This window comes from Marmota monax, unplaced genomic scaffold (assembly GCF_021218885.2).
Source record: "Marmota monax isolate L192 unplaced genomic scaffold, Marmota_monax_Labrador192_F-V1.1 WCK01_AAM20220418_F8-fsc00022, whole genome shotgun sequence".
In the NCBI taxonomy this organism is placed as follows: Eukaryota; Metazoa; Chordata; class Mammalia; order Rodentia; family Sciuridae; genus Marmota; species Marmota monax.
Window position 1 is genome coordinate 21,691,965 of NW_026695215.1, and position 22,360 is coordinate 21,714,324.

General features: G+C 35.9%; 1 protein-coding gene across 2 annotated transcripts in view; it reads left to right on the forward strand.

The window, feature by feature from the left end:
• The first annotated feature begins 325 nt into the window (after positions 1–325).
• The window catches only part of Topbp1 (DNA topoisomerase II binding protein 1), a 55,661-nt gene continuing 33,626 nt past the window's right edge, over positions 326–22,360 (forward strand). The window contains exons 1-11 of one of the 2 annotated variants that reach the window (XM_046431380.2): positions 326–505; positions 1,107–1,197; positions 3,059–3,193; positions 4,798–4,941; positions 5,752–5,933; positions 7,489–7,685; positions 9,686–9,865; positions 10,602–10,771; positions 13,014–13,177; positions 13,472–13,722; positions 21,513–21,871. In XM_046431380.2, the coding sequence (XP_046287336.1) occupies positions 1,114–1,197; positions 3,059–3,193; positions 4,798–4,941; positions 5,752–5,933; positions 7,489–7,685; positions 9,686–9,865; positions 10,602–10,771; positions 13,014–13,177; positions 13,472–13,722; positions 21,513–21,871 (1,866 nt within the window). In that variant the 5' untranslated portion in view covers positions 326–505; positions 1,107–1,113. Of the gene's footprint in view, positions 506–1,106; positions 1,198–3,058; positions 3,194–3,676; positions 3,836–4,797; positions 4,942–5,751; positions 5,934–7,488; positions 7,686–9,685; positions 9,866–10,601; positions 10,772–13,013; positions 13,178–13,471; positions 13,723–21,512; positions 21,872–22,360 lie in introns of those variants that run through there. The other variant, XM_046431381.2, reaches the window with a different exon arrangement.

Genomic DNA, 22,360 nt, shown 5'->3' on the forward strand with positions numbered 1-22,360 from the left:
CGACTTGCTTTGGTAAATTGAATTATCACATCACACCAAACACATGTTTTGGTTAATATAGGGTTTCTGCTACACTGCCTGCGCCAGGAAGAGTAACTCCCTCTGCCCCTGGATTATTTTGAACGTGCAGGACCTTCCCTGGCCTGCGACCCCAGCCCCGGAGCCAGGTCGCCCTTCTAAGCCTTAATAAACCGCGAAACAGTCCCAACTTTCCCGCGAGCCGCTCGGTCTGTGAACCGCCTACTCCCACCTCGCATATCCCGCCCTCCGGTCCAGACGCCGATGGCGTCACTTCCGCCGGAAGAGGTAGCGCGTCCGCGCGGTTGGCGCGAAAGTCGGTTCCTGGTCTCTGCAATTTCCGGGTTCTCCAGCCTTTGCTTGGGCCTGGGGGCGCCGCCCGGTGGCGGTGGGGGCTGTGCGCCGGGCTGGCGCCCGACCCCAGCCGCTGTCCTGCGGGCTGCGCGCCCCCCAACTCACTTCCCGAAGACCCCCAGGCTCCATCGAGGTGAGTGAGGACCCAGCTCCTCCCCGCCGCAGCCGGGGGTCGCGACCTCTCCTGCGGCCTTCGTGGGGGGCCGTGGTTTCCCGCCCTTGTAACCGGCCCTGGGACCCGCGGGTGGGCCTTTGACGCCTAAAAGAACGAGGCTGCGGTGTTCCAGCAAGGCCTTTGTCTGGGAGCTGGGGAGCAGGAGCATCCAACCTTTTGGGAGGCACGACCTGTCAGCTGGCTGCCAGGTTTATATTTAAAAATCTATTTACTTAGGGATGAACAAACCTCGCTGGCCATGGGTATCAGCAGCCACAGATGCGATCTGTGTATCCTTAAGCCAAGTGCATATGAATGTCCATTGGCCCTGACTGTATTCAGTTCAGGGACATTAATTTCCTTCTCGGATTTGCAAGATTAGTGTGTCATCTTTTTCCTTGACTTCACCCACATTCCAGGGTTTCTTGCAAACATCATGGACGAATTCATGAGCAAGGCCTGAAAGTCTATCCTTAGGCATTCTTGTCTGCACAGAAAAAAAAAAAAATAGGTGCCTTGAACATTTTAACTTCTACACAATGCATTTTTGTTCTTGTTAACGGTTCCTTTATTTTTACAGTTCAAAAATGTCCAGAAATGACAAAGAACCGTTTTTTGTGAAGTTTTTAAAGTCTTCAGAAAATTCCGAATGTTTTTTTAAAGCTCTTGAGGTAAGAATAGTTGAAAAAGATTTGTCTGATTCTGTGAATTCATTTGCTTGTTTTTAAGTATTTTTGATCTGTTAGGCTTTATGTCTTAGAAATAATTTCTGCATAGTTTAGCTGCAGTCTGTGCTACTACAGACAAATCATTGCTGTGTAATTTTGAATTGATGTAAGTATTATCTGTGCATTTTGGTGAGGTTGAAATATATTATGATATTTTGGTTGGCTATGGCTAACCTGAAGTTCATAAAAGTTAATAAGATTTCTTTTGTCTACTAATCAGAGCGGTCTCTTGCGTGTTGAAAAAAAATTGAGTCCTATACTGTTCACACTTCAGTAGTTTTGGCTGTTAAAAGTATGTTTCTTTGTGCACTGTATAAAATAGGATGGTACAGAGCCTTGCTACTCACAGATCCTAGCAACTTTGGCATTGGCCTAGGACTCTTTAGAAATGTAGAATCTTAAAATGGATGTGGTAATTAATGCACACCTATAATCCCAGCCACTTTAGAGGCTGAGTCAGCAGGATCACAAGTTCAAGGCTAGCCTAGGCAATTTAATGCCATCCCAAAATTAAAATTAAAATCTCAAAATTAAAAACCAAAAAGAGTTATGGATATAGCTTGGTGTTAAGACTGCTTACCTAGCATGTGTGAAGTCCTGGGTCCAATTCCCCTATACTGCAAAAAATAGGGGCCCCCAACCAGGACTTGAAATTAGAATTCACATTTTAAACAACATCCCTCAGTACACATTAAAGTTTGATACGCAGTTGTACCAGGGTTTTCCATAAAGTACATTGATTCAGCAAATATTTATTAAGTGTCTATGATCTGATAGGTACTGCTCTAGGAGTTGGAATACATCAGTGGTCAAGAGCAAGGAAAGATTTCTCCTCTCTCAGAGCTTACATTTTAGCAGCAGAAAATAAATATGAATCAGATGATAAATGAGAAAACTACATAATATGTTATAAGATATTGATTGATATGGGAAGAGAAGAAAAGCAAAATGGGTTAAGGAGTTCTAGAGGATATTTTGGGGAGGAGAAGGAAATGAAAATGGGAAAGAGAGCTCAGAATATGGTGGCAACAAGATAATGTCATGAAACTTACATTCTTAAAAACAAGACAAGAAATACATGCATTCATAAAATATCAATGTTATTTTTCTTCATAAAATAGACTAAAGGGATGGAGGAAGGATATTTTAAAAAGTATGATCAGGAGGCTGGGAATGTAACTCAATGGGTAGAGTGTTTTTGCCTAACATGTGCAAGGTCCTGGGTTCAATACTCAGCATCAAAAAGAAAAAGTATGATTAGGGAAGGCATCTCTAAGGAGGTGGCGTTTAAGCAGACCTGACTGAAGTGAGGAATCATGTCAGGTGAAGACCTGGCAGAAGAATATTCTCTGCTGCAGGTATAAGCTAAGTCTAAATGGGGTCGTGCTTAGCCTTTTTTAGCTTAGCAAGGAAGTGGGTGTGCCAAGAGCAAGCCAGGGAGATTGGAGGTAGGAGATGAGTGTGGGGAGATAGGATAGGGCAGGATCAGGTGGTCCTGTAGGCTATGGTAAGGAACGAGGATTTTATCCTGAGTGTGATGGGAAGTTATTAGAGGGTTCTGAGCAGAGCGTAATATGGTCTAATTTGTCTTTTTTAAAAGATTACTAATTGCTGTGTGCAGAATAGATTTATACTGAAGGAATGAGAGAAAAACCACTTGGGAGGCTTCTGCAGTGGTCTAGGTGAGAGATGATAGTTGCTGTCTATAAAGAAAAGGTAGTTTGAGGTGGATTTCAAAGACTTGGTAGGACTTAAATACAGGGGGCTGACTTGGGGTTTATTCTTTTTTACTTTTTTCTTTTAGTCTATAAAAGAATTCCAATCAGAAGAATATCTTCAGATTATTACAGAAGAAGAGGCATTGAAGATAAAGGAAAATGACAGATCACTTTATATTTGTGACCCTTTTAGTGGTGCTGTTTTCGATCACCTTAGAAAGGTTTGCTGACTTATATGGTAGATGGTTTTTGGTTTGTTTTTGTTTCATAAATTCTTTACTGATTATGAAGTATTATGCAAATCATAAATACATTGGTATTCTTTTGGTTTGGGAGACCAGAATAATGTTTTTTAAAGGCTAATTTTGTTATTGTAGGCTTTTATTATATGTAGTTTTTATTTTTAAGGGGATATAGCTTCAGTTAGTATAAGCAAATCTAAAGTAATGAAGAATTTCAGTGATAGAGCTTATTGTGCTAAAAATTTAGGTTGCAAAACATTTAGGGGAAAATAGTAGAGTAGGAAAGATCCCAATAGAATGTTTGGTAACTTCCTGTCTTTTCTGTGCGCTCATGCACATAGAATTTTAGTACCTCTATCCTGTACTGAGTTTGATCAATTATCTTTGAAGGGAGCATTTTGGGTATTACTACTGCTAACATACCAATGAGCCATCTTATTTTTTTTCGTTGTTATTCTAAAGTCTACTGACTCATTACCTTTTGGTGTCTGGACAAGAGACAAGCATTGAAATAAAATTAAACTGGCTGTGATTTCATCCAGATTACAACGATATGATTTTTGTTTGAAGAAGAAAACATAGAAGAGTAGGTCGATGCAGTATCTGTACCATTTATGGAAGGTCAGTGCCCATCTCGCCCAGAGCACTGTTGCTGTTAGTGTCCTTTGGAAAAACCACTATTCATCAGGTAGAAATTAGTAACATCAGCCAGGTGCCATGGTGCACACCTTATTGCAGCAACTCAGGAGGCTAAGGCAGGAGGATCATAAATTCAAAGCCAGCTTTGTCAACTTGGCAAGGCTCTGAGCAACTTAACGAGATCTTCTCAAAAAAATTATTTTAAAAAGGGCTGGGGATGTGGCTCAATAGTTAAGCACCTCTGGGTTCAATCTCTAGTACCCAAAGAAAAAAGATAGTGCTAATGCTTTTTCTGTAGATATTTAAATCAGTCATTCAGTGATGACTTTGGCAACAGTAGGCTTTTTTAATGTGACTTGAGTATGTTGTTGAGCAAGACTTGTCAACTCTCTGAACTCAATATCTTTGAAAAATGAAGTTTTTTTTTTTTTTTTTTTTTGAAGTGTAAATCTTTGTGGTTCTTCCTTGGAAGGATGTTGAGGTACAAAGTATATAAAACCCAATGTAGAAATTGCCTAGTGTTGTTCATTTTTTGTGACAGTGGATTTCTTAGGATTATTATAGGCTCTTACACTCTGAAATTGCTTCATTGGCTTAGTGCTTCATTTGAAAAGCATATGTAGTTGTTTCCTAGTTGTTATAAGATTATTGTATTAGGATTATATTTCAGAGATTAAAATTTTGATAGCAGTTTTGAGTGAAGGTCTCCTGGAGGCTTTTTCTTTTGACTTGTATTGTTTATTTGGGTTTTATATCTGCCTATTTACTTAATGTATAGTGTGTCTCAGACATTATATAATGGTCATGATTTTTTTCTAAAATTTGGTGGTTTTTCTGCAATAGTCCTCAACTTTTGTAAATAATTGGTAAATATTACCAAATGTAATTTTGTAAGATGGGTGGTCTTTTCCTTCTCAGCTCACAAAACCTTCTCTTTTTTATAGCTTGGCTGCAGAATTGTTGGTCCTCAAGTAGTCATATTTTGCATGCATCACCAGCGATGTGTCCCAAGAGCTGAACATCCTGTTTATAATATGGTAATGTCTGATGTAACTGTATCTTGTACAAGCCTGGATAAAGAAAAAAGGGTAGGTGTCCATAATGTCCACAGATTTGTAGCAACTAAAATAAATCTCATTTTTTTCCTTAGTGAAAAGGAAACTAATATTCACTTAATGTTTTTTCATCATAGATGGATAATCTTTAAGGCAGGATTCTAAGAACTGTGTAAAATATTTTTTATTTTTTACATGGATATAATTTATACTTTTAAAATGATGTGTATAAGCATGTAGAATATGTATATTATAGGAGCAACATAGTTTAATAAATTCATGGAGTTGAAAAGAGTAAATACAATCATTTGTTGCTTAACAGTGGGAATATAGTCCAAAATGTGTCCTTAGGTAATTATATCATTGGGAATACTTATACAAACTTAATGGCTATAATGTTATGAGGCAGTACAATCTTATAAGCCCACACTATTGAATATGTGTCTATTGTTGACCAAAACATCATCATGCAGTGTGTGGCTGTTCACGGAAATAGAATTTTATTGTTTTTGTACTAGGCGTTGAACCCAGGGGTGCTCTACCATTAACCCTTTTTGAGCCAGGGTCTCGCTGAGTTGCTGAGACTGGCCTTGAACTTGTGATCTTGCCTTGGCCTCCCAAGTAGCTACAATTATAGGTGTACATTACCACACCTAGTGAAAATGGTTATTTTAGATTTATAATTTGTATTCATCTTCTAAATGTAAATTAATTATTTGACTTTATAATAGTAAGAAACATGTATTCAGGTTATCAATAACAAATGTAATTATGGTATATTGTATAAAAATGGAAGAGCTAATATTTGCTCTGATATTAACATATTTTCTTTTGGGGTTGCAGGATGAAGTTCATAAGTATGTACAAATGATGGGTGGACGAGTATACAGAGACCTTAATATATCAGTAACTCACCTTATTGCAGGAGAAGTTGGTAGCAAAAAATATTTAGTTGCTGCAAATCTGAAGAAACCTATTTTGCTTCCTTCTTGGATAAAAACACTTTGGGAAAAGTCACAAGAGAAGTAAGACAAACACTATGTATTTTCAAGATTTTGAAAAACTGATGCATTCAATTATTTTGGGGTACTCTGTATTTTTAAAGGGGAGCTTTATAGCATCCTCTTTAGATTTGTTATTCAGGGACAAAATGGGGTCATTGCGCTTTTCTCCAGTGGAAACTAGGAGAATCTACAGGGGATTGTTATCAGGGTATAAGTTGAGTAAAATGGGCTGTGGGTTTAACACTAGTAGAATGTAAATGCTTTGATACTAAAGTTGTTTTCTGCAGCAAATATTTCTAAACTGAGAAAATCAGTTTGGTAACTTTGTAGCTTTTTTGTTGCATTTTCCTTCATTACTGTGCCCATATGTTAAGACTGAGAATAAATGAAATATTTAGGTAGTTTTAGTCCCTCCTAGAGGGGGTATATGTAAGCCATCAGAAGGTGTGATCACTCAGTAAAGGTAAATTGATCCTTTGCACATCTGCCCTGCGTGAGACATTAGATGTATTTCGGGAGCAGAGCAGGATATGTCCCGTCTCTTGGGGAGCTTAGAGCCAGTTTCAGGAAGCATGCAAGTTTTTCCTGAAATTAAATTAACAACTGTAAGCCCAGGCACCACAGAATTATATTGGCATTTTTCTGGGCTTGTTTTCAACATCATCCAGCACATCTAAATATGTCTCCATGTCAGTTCCTGCATTCCCAGTTCATCTGCCTGGCGTGACAACAGAATAATAATGATGTTTTTGTTGCTATTCTGCCAAAAATAATTGTTTTACTTATATTGAATAATAGAACTTAAAAGTCCATTTTATCATAGGCAGCCAAATAACTTTAGGTTTGTTTTGTCTTTTTTTTTTTAAATTTTGAAATTTGTTTTAATTAGTTATACATGACAGTACAATGACTTTGATATATCATTCATTTGAATCAGATGGGATATAATTTCTCATTTTTCTGAGTGTACAGGTTGCAGAATCATATTGGTCATGCATTCACATATATACACACGGTAATAATAATGTCTGTTTCATTCTACTATCTTTCCTATCCCCCCCTCCCCTCCCCTCCCATCACATCTCTCTACCTAATCTAAGGTAACACTATTCTTTTTTTTTTTCCCTCACATCTTCATACATGGCCTTTTTTTTGTATGTGTTTATGGTGCTGGGGATTGAACCCAGGGCCTTGTGCATGTGAGGCAAGCACTCAACCAGCTGAGCTATATCCCCATCCAAACTTTAGGGTTTTTAAGTAGTGTTTTTGGCTTTTAATTTTGGAAAATGTACCACTTTGACTAGCAAGGGTTTAAGAGTACTGAAATACATATTTTTCTCTTAATACAGACAGTAGCTAAAAACATCACTTTTTATTAGCAATATGTATGGAGCTAGATGAGCAGTTAGTATAATTCTAAAGTATTTGTCAGTTCTCCCTTTCTTAAAATGATTATAAATTCTAAAATGAGGAAAGGTGATATTTCTGTTTGTCCTTGTGCTCCTAGTAAACGTAAAACTACCTGGTATATTTAATATATTCATTTTTATTACTTTTTACCATTTAATTTCTCCAGAAAAATAACTAGATACACTGATGTGAACATGGAAGATTTCAAGTGCCCTATTTTTCTTGGTTGCATAATCTGTGTGACAGGCTTGTGTGGCTTAGACAGGAGGGCAGTCCAGCAACTCACCATTAAGCATGGAGGCCAATACATGGGACAGTTGAAAATGAATGAGTGTACACACCTCATTGTGCAAGAACCGAAAGGTAAAACTTTTATAAATGGACAAATTCACAATTTTCTCTAATATCTCATGTTTTACAATCTTTTAGAACAGGCTTTGCTTCTGATGTCATTGATCTAGTTTGCTCCCCCTCATACTTTTATTTATTTTTTAAAATTTATTTTTATGTGGTGCTAAGGATCGAACCTTAAAATAGGATTGAACTCCTAGCTCACTTGTGCTAGGCAAGTGCTTTGCCATTGAGGTACAGCCCCAGGTATCTTAAATACCTGGTGGCTGAGAGTGGTAATGTACACCTATATTTCTGGCTACTCGGGAGACTAAGACAGGAGGATCTCAAGTTCGAATGGCAAGACGCCATCTCAAAATAAAAAAAAAGATCTGAGAATGTAGCTTAGTGGCAGAGTGCCTGTGGGTTCAAGTCCCAGTATTGAAAAAAAAAAAAAAAGATATATCTTGCAGATGATGAGGCAGTTTAAAGAATTAAACACATTACTTAATTATTTATAGGAAGAATTTTTTAAAACTTACATTAATTTTTATATTCTGTAACCTTTATATTTATCCTGGAGAATTTTTTTTAACCCTCTTACCCTCCTACCTCCCCCACTCTATTCTGGAGAACATTTTTTACTAGTACTTTAAAAATATGTACAAATGAATGAAGAAGAGTTTTGTTAATGTGTTTTTTGTTTGTTTATTTTTTTGTGGCACAAGGGATTTAACCCAGGAGTGATCTGCCACTGAGCTAGATCCCCAGCCTGTTTTTATTTTTTATTTTGAGAATCTCACTAAGTTGCCCAGGCTAACCTCAAATGTGTGCTCTTCCTGCCTCAGTCTCTTGAGATGGCTGGAATTACAGGTGTGCACCACTGTATTCAGCTTTATCTCTATATTTGTACTCTGTTTAGGCTAAATAGATGGGAAAGAAAATTTGAGAAAAAGCATTAAGATTAATTGATAGTTTTCAGAACTTTGGGTATGGCAGCTGTGGAGCGCTTGTGAGGAGAGTTGATGCTGCTGCCTCCTCATGAATTAGAAGGAAGTTCATGTGGTGACTCTAATGTTAGGTATTGACCTTAGTTTTTCTGGGATGCTGTTTCAAAATATATCGTGTTAAAGTTTTTTAAGGTAATAAAAAGGTATATACGTAACATGTATCTGCTTCTCCTTGACTTTAAGTAAAATCATGTCAGTACTGGAATAGTCTATTCAATTCAAAGTTGGTATTTATTAATTTGCATACATTTATAATTTTCCCAGTTGTCTGATACATTCTTGTTAAAAAGCCACATAGTAATTCTTAGTATTCCCATTTTATAGATTAAGAAACCGGTTTAAGAAAATTGAGGGAGTCTGGAGCTGGAGTTGTAGCTCAATGGTATAGTGCTTGCCTAGCATATGTGAGGCCCTGGGTTCGATCCTCAGCATCACATAAAGATAACCAAATAAAATAAAGGTATTATGTCCATCTACAACTACAAAAAAAAAAAAAAAACCAGAAAAAAAGAAATTGAGGGAGTCTCTATGCAAACAATTTAGTATTATCATTTGCCCCACAGTTAATGTTTTCATGCAATTTGTTTAAAAGATAAAGTCCCTCATGTAACACTTCTATTTATGTAACACCTAAAGAATATGTTTAGGTAATAACCTAAAATACTGCCCTTTTGTGGGGGGTACCAGGGATTGAACTCCAGGCCACTTGGACCATTGAGCCACAACCCAGACCTATTTAGAGACAGGGTCTTGCTGAGTTGCTAAGTGCTTTGCTAAGTTGCTGAGGCTGGCTTTGAATTCACGATCCTCCTTCTTCAGCCTCCTGAGTTGCTGGGATTACAGGCATGCGCCACAGCGCCCAGCTGAAATATTGCCTTTTAACATGTTATTGGCATACTGAAAAGTAAGAGTAATTACTGGTAACCCTTAATTTTGTTTCAGGTACATTTTTGAATTACCTATTATAATTCGAAAATTTCTGCAAAAACGGATTTTAATGGTTTGCATTTCCCTACACAACAGGTCAGAAATATGAATGTGCCAAGAGATGGAATGTACATTGTGTCACCATGCAATGGTTTTTTGACAGCGTTGAGAAAGGTTTTTGTCAGGACGAATCTATATACAAGATGGAACCTAGACCAGAAACAAAGAGTATGCCTGACACTTCAACTCCCACTGGCCAAGTCCATACAATTGATAGTACGTCTGATCATTTTTCCATGTGTGAATTGATAATGTCATGCTGGGGATGTTGGTCAGTGGTAGGTTACTTGTGTAGTATGCAGGAGACCTGGGTTCAGTCCCCAGCAAAGATTTGTTAATAGGATCCCTGAAATATGGTAGGAAATTTTTATATTTTCCCCTATGCACCTAGGCAAAAATGGTATAATAAAATAGCCAAATTATATAAAAAATGAGTTCAGAACCACTCCTATTTCTTTTTAGAATGAATGATTGCTTTCTTCCATATTCTAATATAATGCAAAAACATTAAGAACACAATAGATGGAGACTTAAAATAAGAGAATTAAATTTTTTTTTTTTTTACTGTGATTGTTACAGATTATCTATCTATCTATCTAAACCTTAAAACAACTCTTATTTTATAAGCTCCATGTTGGCAAAATATTGTTATAAAGTTTTTTCAAATGTAAGCTGTTTGGACCTTAAGGCCAGCAGGTTCACATTTTCATGGGAAAGAAACCATGATTATGAACACATATTAAATATTTTTTCATTTAAATAAAGTAGGAGACTTAATTTCATTTTTTTCTTTTCATATTTTGACACAAGATTTCAGTAAAAACCTGATTCTTTAGGAATTGTTAATAATCCTTTGATTATAGGAAAAATTAGTTTATAAGAAAATATTTAATCAATTATTTTATCTCCAGGAACTTATCTTTTTTTATTGTTGTTGTTTTTTAATATGTAGGCCGTACTCTTTCAGATGTTAGCCATATTTCAAACATAAATGGAAGTTGCATAAATGAATCAATATGCAGTTCAGTTCTTAATAGCAAATTGGAGTCTTCGCTTGACAGTCTAGAAAATCTGGATGTCAGTGCATTTCAAGCACCTGAAGATTTATTAGATGGTTGCCGGGTACGTCTTTAGTATGTAATAAATGCAAAGTGATAACATACCTCTGCACTCCCTAGCCTGACTTTGATTTTTTGTTTTGTTTTGTTTTTGGTACCAGGGATTAAAACCAGGGCACTTAACCACTGAGCCACATTCCCAGCTCATTTTATTTTTTGAGACAGGGTCTCGCTAAGTTGCTTAGGGCCTCTGTAAGTGGGTGAAGCTGGTCTTGAACTTGTGATCCTCCTGCCTCAGCCTCCTGAATTTTCAGGGATTATAGGCATGCACCACTGTGCCTGGCCCTAGCTCAACTTTGAAGATCCCTCATAGTTGGGCTTGCTCTTTATCTGTATAAATGGTCTAGTAAACTAAGAAGATACACTTGCCATGCCCATTCCTTGGTCGTGAACATCCCCTCATCCCCTTGTCTGGGATGTACCTTTTTGCTTTTGTTTTTGTTTTTTGTGGTTCTGGGGATTGAACTCAGGCCTTGTACATTCGAGGCAAGCACTCTATCAGCTGAGCCATATCCCCAGCCCTGTACCTTCATTCTTTATCCTTTGAAGTTCATTTCACTATTTTCTTTTTTAAATCTATTTTTAGTTGTGAATGGACCTTTATTTATTTATATGCTATGCTAAGAATTGAACCCAGTGCCTTACACATGCTAGGCAAGTGCTCTACCACTGAGTTACAATCCCAACCCTCATTTCACTTTTTTTTTCTTTTTCTTTTTTAACTACCCTCATTTCACTTTTTGAAGTTTATTTCATTTTTCATCTCTGAACCCTTCCAGTTACATTTATCTTTGTGTTTACTGTATTTTGAGGCTTTATCTGAACTACTTACTTTTCATTTGTAACTCATTTGTTAAGTGTTTACAGTGTATTAATACTGCTAATCATTTTATATATGTTAATATGCTGTTTATACTCACTTAATTCTCATAAATAACTCTTAAGGTATATATTATGTTGAGGTTAATACTTAGAGTCTTAAAATTCTTGTTCAGAGTCACATACATGGATCATTAAAGCCACTACTTTGTTTAGTACTTCTTAGGTTATTTAATGTTTTAGTGTATGAATAACTATCTTGTAAGTTCCTTGAGGGAAGCATTATATCATGTTTTACTTTTTCAGATTTTCTTGATCTGAATGCTTCCTTAATGTATTTCTATTTGTAGAATGACTTGGCTGTGTGTTATTTCTCACAGAGTGGCAAAAATTTACCATATTTTGTTAAGGGAAATTGGGCAAATTACCTTACCCTTCTATACTTTTAAAACTTACCAGCTTATTGGTGAACAGAAAGTTTTTTGGGTATTCTTTTAGCCTGTGTTATACTAAGTTTAGATATGATTTACACATAGGAAGTATATATTTCTTGATTTTTGTTAAGATAGATTCTTGTAATGCAGATGATTTAGTTTGTATATAAACACAGTTAGGAATAGATTTGTCATTTTTAATTTCTTAAGAAGATATTTTATCCAGGCTTGCTGGCACACACCAATAATCTCAGCAACCCAGGAGGCTTAGGCAGGAGAATTGCAAATTCAAGACCAGCTTCAGCAACTTAGTGAGACCCTGTCACAAAATAAAAAAATCTGGGGTTATAGCTCAGTGGTAAAATGCTCCTGACTTCAATCCCCTAAAATTTTAAATTAAGAAAGATATCTCTTATAAAATAGAGGTAGAAAAGATTATTATATTGATTAAATAAGCTTAAATATATGAATATCCTAAAAATAAATTAGAATCAATTATCGCATACATAGTATCCTCAAAGCATTATATTCTGCTCTTTGACACTTATTTTTTGTTTAATCAATTCTATGTGGGGAGGGAGGACCTCAACTTTTATGTAAGAAAACTGGCAAAACAGCTTAAGGAACTTTCCCCAAGTCTATAATCAGTGGCATCTGAAAACAAGAATTTAAATCTAGATTTTCTGAATTTACAAGCAGTTACAGATTGTTTCTATAATTACTTTAAAACCTACATGTAGTGAGACCTTCACAATTTAAGAAGCTACCTGAATATTAGAAATTTTTATGCACTAATATAATAATACTGTGGGATTATAAAGAAATTATTTTAAAAATCAGTTTTATAATATACTTCATTTTTTAATGGATCCTAAAATGTACACAAGCTGTCTTATTTATACACTGTGAATTTAGATGTTTTTGAGAAGTTTGTTCCTCTTAAGAAATAAAGCATCTTGAATACATTAAAACAAATATTTTCTTTCTTTACAGATATATCTTTGTGGTTTTAGTGGAAGAAAGCTAGATAAACTGAGAAGACTTATTAACAGTGGAGGTGGAGTTCGTTTTAATCAACTTAATGAAGATGTAACTCATGTTATTGTGGGAGATTATGATGATGAATTGAAGCAGTTTTGGAATAAATCAGCCCACAGGTTTTGCCAATTTTTAATTCAAAACAATTTCTACTGTGTAATGATTTTTGTTAAAATTGCGTGTCTGAGCTGGGCATGGTGGTGCATACCTGTAATCCCAGCGACTCAGGAAGCTGAGGCAGGAGGATTGCAAGTTCCAGGCCAGCCTGGGCAACTTAGTGAGACTCTGTCTCAAAATAAAATTAGGGGAAAAAAAAAAAAATGCATGTCCATGCAACTATGGGAACTACGTGGCAAGTGGGATGAGGGTCTTCGTGGCTTAAACTAATATATAACTATGTGCTGTTTTTGTAGGCCGCATGTAGTGGGAGCAAAATGGTTGCTAGAGTGTTTTAGTAAAGGTTATATGCTTCCTGAAGAACCATATATTCATGCTAACTACCAGCCAGTAGAAATTCCAGTTTCAGATCAGCCTGAAAGCAAAACAGCTCTTTCAAAAAAGAACAACAGTAGCTTTTCCAAGAAAGACTCTGCTCCTAATGAAAAGCATGAACAAGCTGATGAAGATCTGCTCTCTCAATATGTAAATAATAACTCCTCAGTAGGTAAGAACTTCTTGATTAGTACTTGCAGTCAGTAAATATTTAGTAGCTGAATATATACATAAATGATTTCTGCCAAATTTTATAGATTTTAAGTTTTTTAATTTTTTATTCACTTAAAATTTTTTTTGTAACTTTTCTGAGCAAATGAGATCATCATTCTTTGAATCTTTGTTCATTTTTTTTTAATGTTTATTTTTTAGTTGTAGTTGGGCACAATACCTTTATTTCATTTATTTATTTTTATGTGGTGCTGAGGATGCTCTACTGCTGAACCACAACCCCAGTCCCATGAGTCCTTTAATCTTCTCTTTTCAACTAACTGGCTACATTTTTTTTCTTTTTTTCTTTCTTAGTTGTGGATGGACAAGATACTTTTATTTTATTGATTTAGTTTTATGTGGTGCTGAGGATCGAACCCAGTGCCTCACACACGCTAGGCAAGTGCTCTACCACTGAGCTACAACCCCAGCCCTAACTGGCTCCATTTTGATGTGTTACATATGCTGGCATTGCTAGCTTTGTTTGTGAGTTAGTAATGGCATGGGCTTGGGTAGTGGGGGCACTGGGGATTGAACTCGGCCACTCCCCTGCCCTATTTTATATTTAGAGACAGGGTCTCACTGAGTTGCTTAGCGCCTCACTTTTTGCTGAGTTGCCTTTGAACTCAGAATCCTCCTGCCTCAGCCTCCTGAGCCGCTGGTATTACAGGCATGCACGGTCATGCGTGACTTGGCATGGGCTTTAACAAATACCTCTTATTGGGTCGTTGAAGTCTTTAATTAATGCATGCTGTGCTGTACTGTAAACCACCACTGCTGTGTAGTTTTGTCCATCTGGAGTATGGTAAGGTAAACTACGAGTGAAGAGTTAATGAATCACCTTTTTTTAATCACGTGAAATATTTTATGTATCCAAAAAGACATAAAGAAAAATGCAATGAATAATCGTGTATCTGGTTTTAGAAAATAGAATATGAGTTGGGCACAGTGGCACATACCTGTAATCCCAGCAACTTGGTAGGCTAAGGCAGGATGATCACAAGTTTGAGGCCAGCCTAGACAACCTAGTGGGACCCTGTCTCAAAATAAAAAGGGCTTTATATCTCATTGGTAGAGCACCTCTGGGTTCAATTCCTCAGTACAAAAAAGAGAGAGAACATTACCACTATACCAAAAGCCTTCTGTGACTCCTCTTCATTTTCTTTGTAATTTGTATTAAGTGTGTCTATCTGTAAACAATATTTGTATTATTTTATAACTATTTTAATTTGTTTGAATGATACGTACTTTTATGCTGAGCCCCATACCCAATATGAAACATCATGTAATCCAAGTATCTAGTTATGAATATAACACAGTGATACAAATATACTATAATATAGAATACTATATACACAGAATAATATACTCTTGTCCTATATTCTTTTTTTCACTGATAGACATTTTTGTCATGACTCTTTTTTGCCATTATAATCAGTATTGCTGAAGCTTTATTTTTCTATTATATGCACCAAAAAATAAGATGGTTAATTCATGGGATATATACATCTTCAACCTTCTTAGGTAATGCAGATTGTTTTCAGAAGTGTTTGGCCTATTTTACTAATTTATACTTCATTAACAGTGAGAAAAGGTTCCTGTTGTTTCACATCCTTCCAGGGTATGGTATTATAATGCTTGTAATTTTTGCCCAATTGGTAGGTGTAAAGTAGGATCTTGTCATGGTTTTAATTTCATTTTATTGTTAGTAATACAGTAGAGATTTTAATTAATTAATTTATTTATTTATTTTAATTGTAGTTGGGCACAATACCTTTGTTTATTCATTTATTTCTATGCGTGCTGAGGATCGAACCCAGGGCCTCGCACGTGCTAGGTGAGCGCTCTACTGTTGAGCCACAACCCCATCCCCAGTAGAGCATTTTTTTAGTGTTATTTGATTAAAATGTTAGTTGTAGTTGTATGTATAGTTTTTCAGTGTATTCATTTGTGGTTTTTACTTTTCTATTTTATACAAGAAGTTTCTCTACTCCATGGTCAAAAGTTATCTTGTATATTTTTTATTTAATTGATTTTGGTACTGGGGATTGAACCTAGGGGCACTTTTTACCACATCCCCAGCCATTTTTATTTTTTATTTTGAGACAGGGTCTCACTATGTTACTTAGGACCTTGCTAAGTTGCTGATGCTGGCCTTGAATTTGCAATCCTCTTGGCTCAGCCTCTGGAATCGCTGGGATTACAGACATGCCCCAACATACCTGGCTGTATTTTTTAGAATCTTATTAAACTTTTGCTTTTTCACATTAATCTATCCACCTGGAGTTCATTGTTGATGTTTGATATGAAATGTTCTAATTTTATTTTTTTAATCTCTGTGGATGTACAATCAATTCTCCTACAATTTTTATTGAGAAGTTCATTTTTTCTCCACTATGTTGCAATGCCATCTCTGTCATATGCTGTAGAGTGGGATCTGTGTTTAGACTACAATTCTGAATTTGTAATCTGGAGAATTGAGATCTTTACAATTAAAAAAAAACAGAATACCTCCTTATCCACAAATATGCTATGTAGTTTTATCTTTTTCAATATCTTCCAATAACTATAATATATTCATAAAATCCAAGACATGCTATGTGAGATTTATTTATAATTTTTTGTTTTTCGTTGTTTTTGCAATCTTAATTTATGTCTTTTCAAATTACATTTTTTAGTAATAGGTATATAAGAACAAAATTAACATTTATTTATTTTTATTATTAGTTCAAAACCAAAATTGACATTTTGAATATTGATCTTAATTATGTTTGTGTAAACTTTTCTGAAGATTGCTTTAAGTATTGGATTTTAAAAAATATGTCCCATTTCAAGTATTAGAGTTTTCGTGTTTAGGTCTTTGAGCTGAGTGTTGAATTCTATTAAGTACTCTTCCCTGCACTTGACAGAATGATCATCTCTTTTCTCCTTTAATGTGATACATTATACTCATAGATTTTATACCAAAATTAACTTTAAATTCTTCTAGATATGGGGTATTCATCTTTGATACATTACTGTAGTTAGTTTACTCGTTATGTAAGTTTTTATCTATTCAGTGTGAAACTGGCTATATATTTTCCTTTTCTGTTTTCTGTTATTCGTAAAATTGATTGGTCTTTCCCTTAACCTCAGAAAGAGTTAGTAATTTTTCATTTTATATTTATTATTATTTTTTATGTATTTAGGTTATTTTGTACCATCTCATTTTGTGTTATTCTCCCCATATTCTATGCTCCCCTGCCTGTTTTGGGGGTAGGGGTACCGGGGATTGAACTCAGGGCCATTCAGACCACAGAGCCACATCAGCCCTATTTTGTGCTTTATTTATAGACAGGGTCTCACTGAATTGCTTATTTTTTTGTTCCCCATTTATTTTTGCATCTGACATCTCTCTTCTGAAACAATTTTCTTTCTTCTTGCAATATTCTTTAGAAATTCCACTAGTTTCTATTTACCTGATAATGCCTTTGTTTTGCCTTTGTTCTTAAAAGACAATTCTGTTAGTTATCTAGTTCTAGACAATTGACTTTGTTTAAACACTTTAGCAATATGAATCAGATGTCTATATTCCTGTCATTCCCTCTTTTTTTCTTTTTTGTTACTAAAGATTGAACCCAGGAGAGCTACATTCCCAGCCTTTTTTTTTTTTTTTTTTTTAAGAGACAGTGTCTTGCTGAGTTGCTAAGTGCCTCACTAAGTTGCTGAAGCTGGCTTTGAACTCAGGATTCTCCTGCCTCAGTCTCCCAAGCCGCTGGAATTACAGGCATGCGCCACTGTACCCGGCTCTGCCATTCCATTTTTTTCCCCCTCAGTTTAATACCTTCCTTTTGTTTTTAATGTCCTAGAGTTTTACCATTTATTTTTCCTACTTGTAATTTACTGGTTTTGAATCTGAGAATGAGTGGGGGTTTTGTTTTTTTCCTTTGTTCTAGAAATTTTTCTTCTATTATCTTTTTGAATATCATTTCGCCTCCATTCTCTTACTTGCTCTGTGCATGGTCACTTAACCATCCTTATTTTCTGTATTTATCTTCCTTTGGTTCATTATATGTAATTCCATCAGATTTTTCTTCATGGTCACCAATTCTTTGTTCAGCTATTATGTAATCTGTTTAAACTGCTCATTAAATTTTCAGTTTTTAAAAAACGTTTATTTTTTAGTTGTAGTTGGATGCAATATCTTTGTTTTATTTTTACGTGGTGTGAGGATCAAACCCAGGGCATCGCGTGTGCTATGCGAGCACTCTACCACTGAGCCATATCCTAGCCCACATTTTCAGTTTTAATGATAAAATTTTCAATTCTATATAGTTGTTTTCATAGTCTTTTTAAATAAATTTTTTTAGTTGTAGATGGACACAATGTCTTTATTTTTAGGTGGTGCTGAGGATCAAATCCAGTGCCTCACACATTCGAGGCAAGTGCTCTACCTCTGAGCTACAGCCCCAGCCTCTCTTTTCATAGTCTTGTATTCTGTATTCATGTTTTTGTTTCTGGGTGTTTTTTTTTTTTTTTTTTTTTTTTTGGTACCTGGGATCGAACTCCGGATCACTGAGCCACATTCCCAGCCTAACTTGTATTTTATTTAGAGGCAGAATCTCACTGAGTTGCTTAGCACCTTGGTTTTGCTGAGGATGGCTTTGAACTTGTAATCCTCTTGCCTCAGCCTCCTTAGCTGCTGGGATTACACGTGTGCACCACCATGCCCCGCTGTATTCATGTTTGTTTTTGTTCTTTATTTCTTTTTTTTTTGTTTGTTTTTGTTTTTGTGGTGCTGGGGATTGAACCCAGGGCCTTGTGCATGCAAGGCAAGCACTCTACCAACTGAGCTATATGCCCATCCCTGTTCCTTATTTCTTGAATCATTAAACCTGTTCCAACATCTGAGTAGGTAGGGGGTTAGTTGTGTTGTTTTTTATTCATGGTGGCTATTTTTCTCATGGATTTTAGATTTTTTTAATTGTGAATCTCATTTTAGTAACACAAACCTCAGTTAAAGGTTTGTTCTTTTAGAAAAGATTCATGTGTAGGTCTCCTGAGTGCTCAGGAGTTTTCCAGCTCTTTACATCTCTAAATTTTATTGGCTGGAGACTTCTTGGACCATCAGGCAAGTGTAAATTTGTCCCCTAACCTAGTTGAGGACTAGCCTGTGATAACAAATTCTCAGGAGTGATGCTTTTGCTCTTGAACCAAAGCTGAGTGTACTTATCATCGCCCTTTGCAAATACATACATAGCTCGCTCGTTCTTTCTTTCCTTTCCTCCTCCCTTCCTTCTCACTTTCTTTTCTTTCTTTCTTTCCTTTCATCTCACTAAGTTGCTTAGGGCCCCCCTAAGTTGGTGAGGCTTGCCTTGAATTTTTGTCTTCCTGCCACAGTCTCCCGAGCTGCTGGCATTGTAGGCATGCACCACCATGCCTGACCATTGAACCATTTTCAGTTACCTTGTAGAGAGGAGGTGATGAGCTTCTCAGAGCTTCCTGCAAGGCAGCTGCTGGTTTACTGATTTTATGAGGATTCGTGACAATAAATCTTCGTAAATCCTCAAGCACCTTTGAAATGATGTGATAGTGCACAATTAATTCTTAAAGCAAAATTGCTTTTGATTTAAGAGAGCTTTTTTTCAATAATAGGCTTATCAAGTATTGTCTGTTGGGCTTCAGGATGAGATCTATTTGAAAAAGGATTTCTACTGCTAAAGTAATGCAAATCTCGAACTGCTGAAGAGCATTTTAACTTATTGAGTCTTTTTAGGTTTTACCTATAATTTTTAAGAACTTAATTTTTATAGTTTGTATTTTTAGTAGTAGATTAAAACTCCATTGGTTTTCTTCCTTTATCCCATATCATCAGCTATATATAGACATCAAACAAAGCTTTATTTTTTCCTATATGTGATTGCAAAATTTGTTGTAATTGCAAAAAGAATTGATTTTACATTTAAAACAAGCTGTTGGGGGCTGGGGGGTGTGGCTCAAGTGGTAACGCGCTCTCCTGGCATGCGCAGGGAGCTGGGTTCGATCCTCAGTACCACATAAAAATAAAAATAACGATGTTGTGTCCACCGAAAACTAAGAAATAAATATTTAAAAACTCTCTCAAAGGGAGGGGAGGGGGATAGTAGGGGATAGGAAAGGCAGCAAAATATAACAGACACTAGTATGGCAGTATGTATAAATGTGGATGTGTAACCAATGTGATCCTGCAATCTGTACACGTGGTAGAAATGGGAGTTCATAATCCACTTGAATCAAATGTATGAAATATGATATGTCAAGAGCATTGTAATGTTTTGAACAATAAAAAAAATCTCTCTTTAAAACAAAACAAAAACTCAAAAAAAAAAAAAGGTTGTTTTGGGCTGGGTCTGTGGCTCAGCAGTAACTCGCTTGCCTAGCACATGCAGGGTCCTGAGTTCAATCCTCAGCACCACACAAAAATAAGTAAAAAATAAAGGTATTGTGTCCAACTACAACTAAAAAAAATAAGCTGTTTACCTTTTAACTGTTAAAAAACAGACCTTGGACTGAGGATATAACTTGATGGTAGAGCACTTGCTTAGAATGTGTGAGGCCCTGGGTTTAATCCCCAGTACCACAAAAAAAAAAAAAAAAAAAAAAGAAAGAAAAAGAAAAAAAAGAAAGAAAAAGTAGAGGTAAAGGAAGGAGGTGTTATTAATAATGTTAGGACTCTAGAGTCATATTTGGTTCATATGCCACTGTATAACTGAAAGCCATATAACCTCTTTGAACCCTGAGATTCTGTTAGAAGGAAGGGCATCTACCGAAAGTATTACCTGTACAGTTAGCATTGTGTGAGCATGTACAACAGGCAATACAGGTGCTGTATAAATACAGAATGAGTCCTTGACAAACTTCCAGCTTGTCAGAGCAAACCTTCTCTCTGAAGAGTGTTACTTTCCAACGTGGCACAAGTTAAGAGATTTCCAAAACATACCAACTTATTATTTCTTGTAGTTTGAGCCTGAATTTGACAATGTTTATTGCATATTAGGGACTGTATATTTTAATTAGTGACATTTATGGTTTTTTTAAATTGTCTTTTATATGTAGATGGACACAGTAACTATTTTATTTATTTATTTTTATGTGGTTCTGAGGATCGAACACAGTGCCTCACATGTCCTTGGCAAGTGCTCTACCATTGAACCACAACCCCAGCCTGATATGTTTTTATATAGGTGTATTTTTTTTCTACTACTCATCAGTCAACTTTATCTTAAAATGAAATAGTTGAGGTCATTTACTTGAGTCCTTGATCACTTATTCTCTTTAAGAAATTTGTACATGTGCTTCAAGTTCAATAGGAAACATTTTAAGAATTTTTTTTAAAAAATTGTAACCATGTTAAGTGCTTGACAGACCTCTAAGATTTGTGAATTTTGCTTTTCTCTAAATATTTTCTCAATTCTGTTGTAAATTACCTAAACCAGTTTGGGAACCAAGGCAGGCCTATTGGAGTGTCATAATTTTCAGTTAATTCACGATTCTAGTGCTATAGGAATACTTAAAATAAATGTGATTGCTTTTGTCCTTCCTGATGGAAGACAATGATGCTGGTAACATTCTTGGAATAACCTGGAAGATGGGGTGGGTACATATCCCTTCTTCATTATGTACATTTAAGCCTGAGTTTTCTATGTGTCAGAATTATCAGACTCCATGTAACATTAATATCCTTGCTAGGAAGTAAGCTGTGACTATAAGATAAATTATCTTTTTCTTTTCCAGTTGAAGCTAAAATGACTGAAGCTGCGGAGTCTGCAGTTGGGCCCTATAATGGTTCTACTCATGTTGAGCCCTTTAATGATTCTACTCACATTTCTCTGCAAGAAGAAAACCAGTCTTCTGTCACTCATTGCCTCCCTGACAATTCTACGATTACTGAAGAAGGCTTATTTAGCCAAAAAAGTTTCCTTGTTTTGGGTTTTAGTAGTGAAAATGAATGTAATATTGGAAATATCATAAGAGAACATGCTGGAAAGATTGTATCCCTTCCGAGCAGAATTGTGGCTGATTATGCTGTGGTTCCTCTGCTGGGATGTAAAGTAGAAGCAACTGTGGGAGAAGTGGTCACAAATACATGGCTGGTAAGAAAACACTTCACAACTGAAACATGATATTGAAGGATATTTGAATGCTATTTATTCTTAAGGCACTTAGTTTTGACTACTGTCTGAATGTTGCTTTTAGCCAGGGAAATTGTAAAATAGGAAAATATGCAAGTGTCTTGGTTCTAATTCTGGTAGAGTAGAGATTACTGTTCTAGGGCCTCAGTAGCAACATTGCTTCACAGGAGGACACTCCTGGTTAGCTCTCTCATACAGTTAATCTTCTCTTAACAACCAGAGCCTGACATGCACTTTCTAAACTTCTCTAGAATTAAGGCTATTTAAGGCAACTTTCAGTAACTCCAATAATAAATCTTACTGATTTTAGATATTTGAATATGATTAATTGATGTCTAAATTTCTTTAAATGGTATTTGAAATGAATTGAGAATGAACATATCCAGATTTGTATTAAAGTAAAATTTTTTGTGTGTAAACTAAAATTACTGCTGCTATAACTGAACCAGT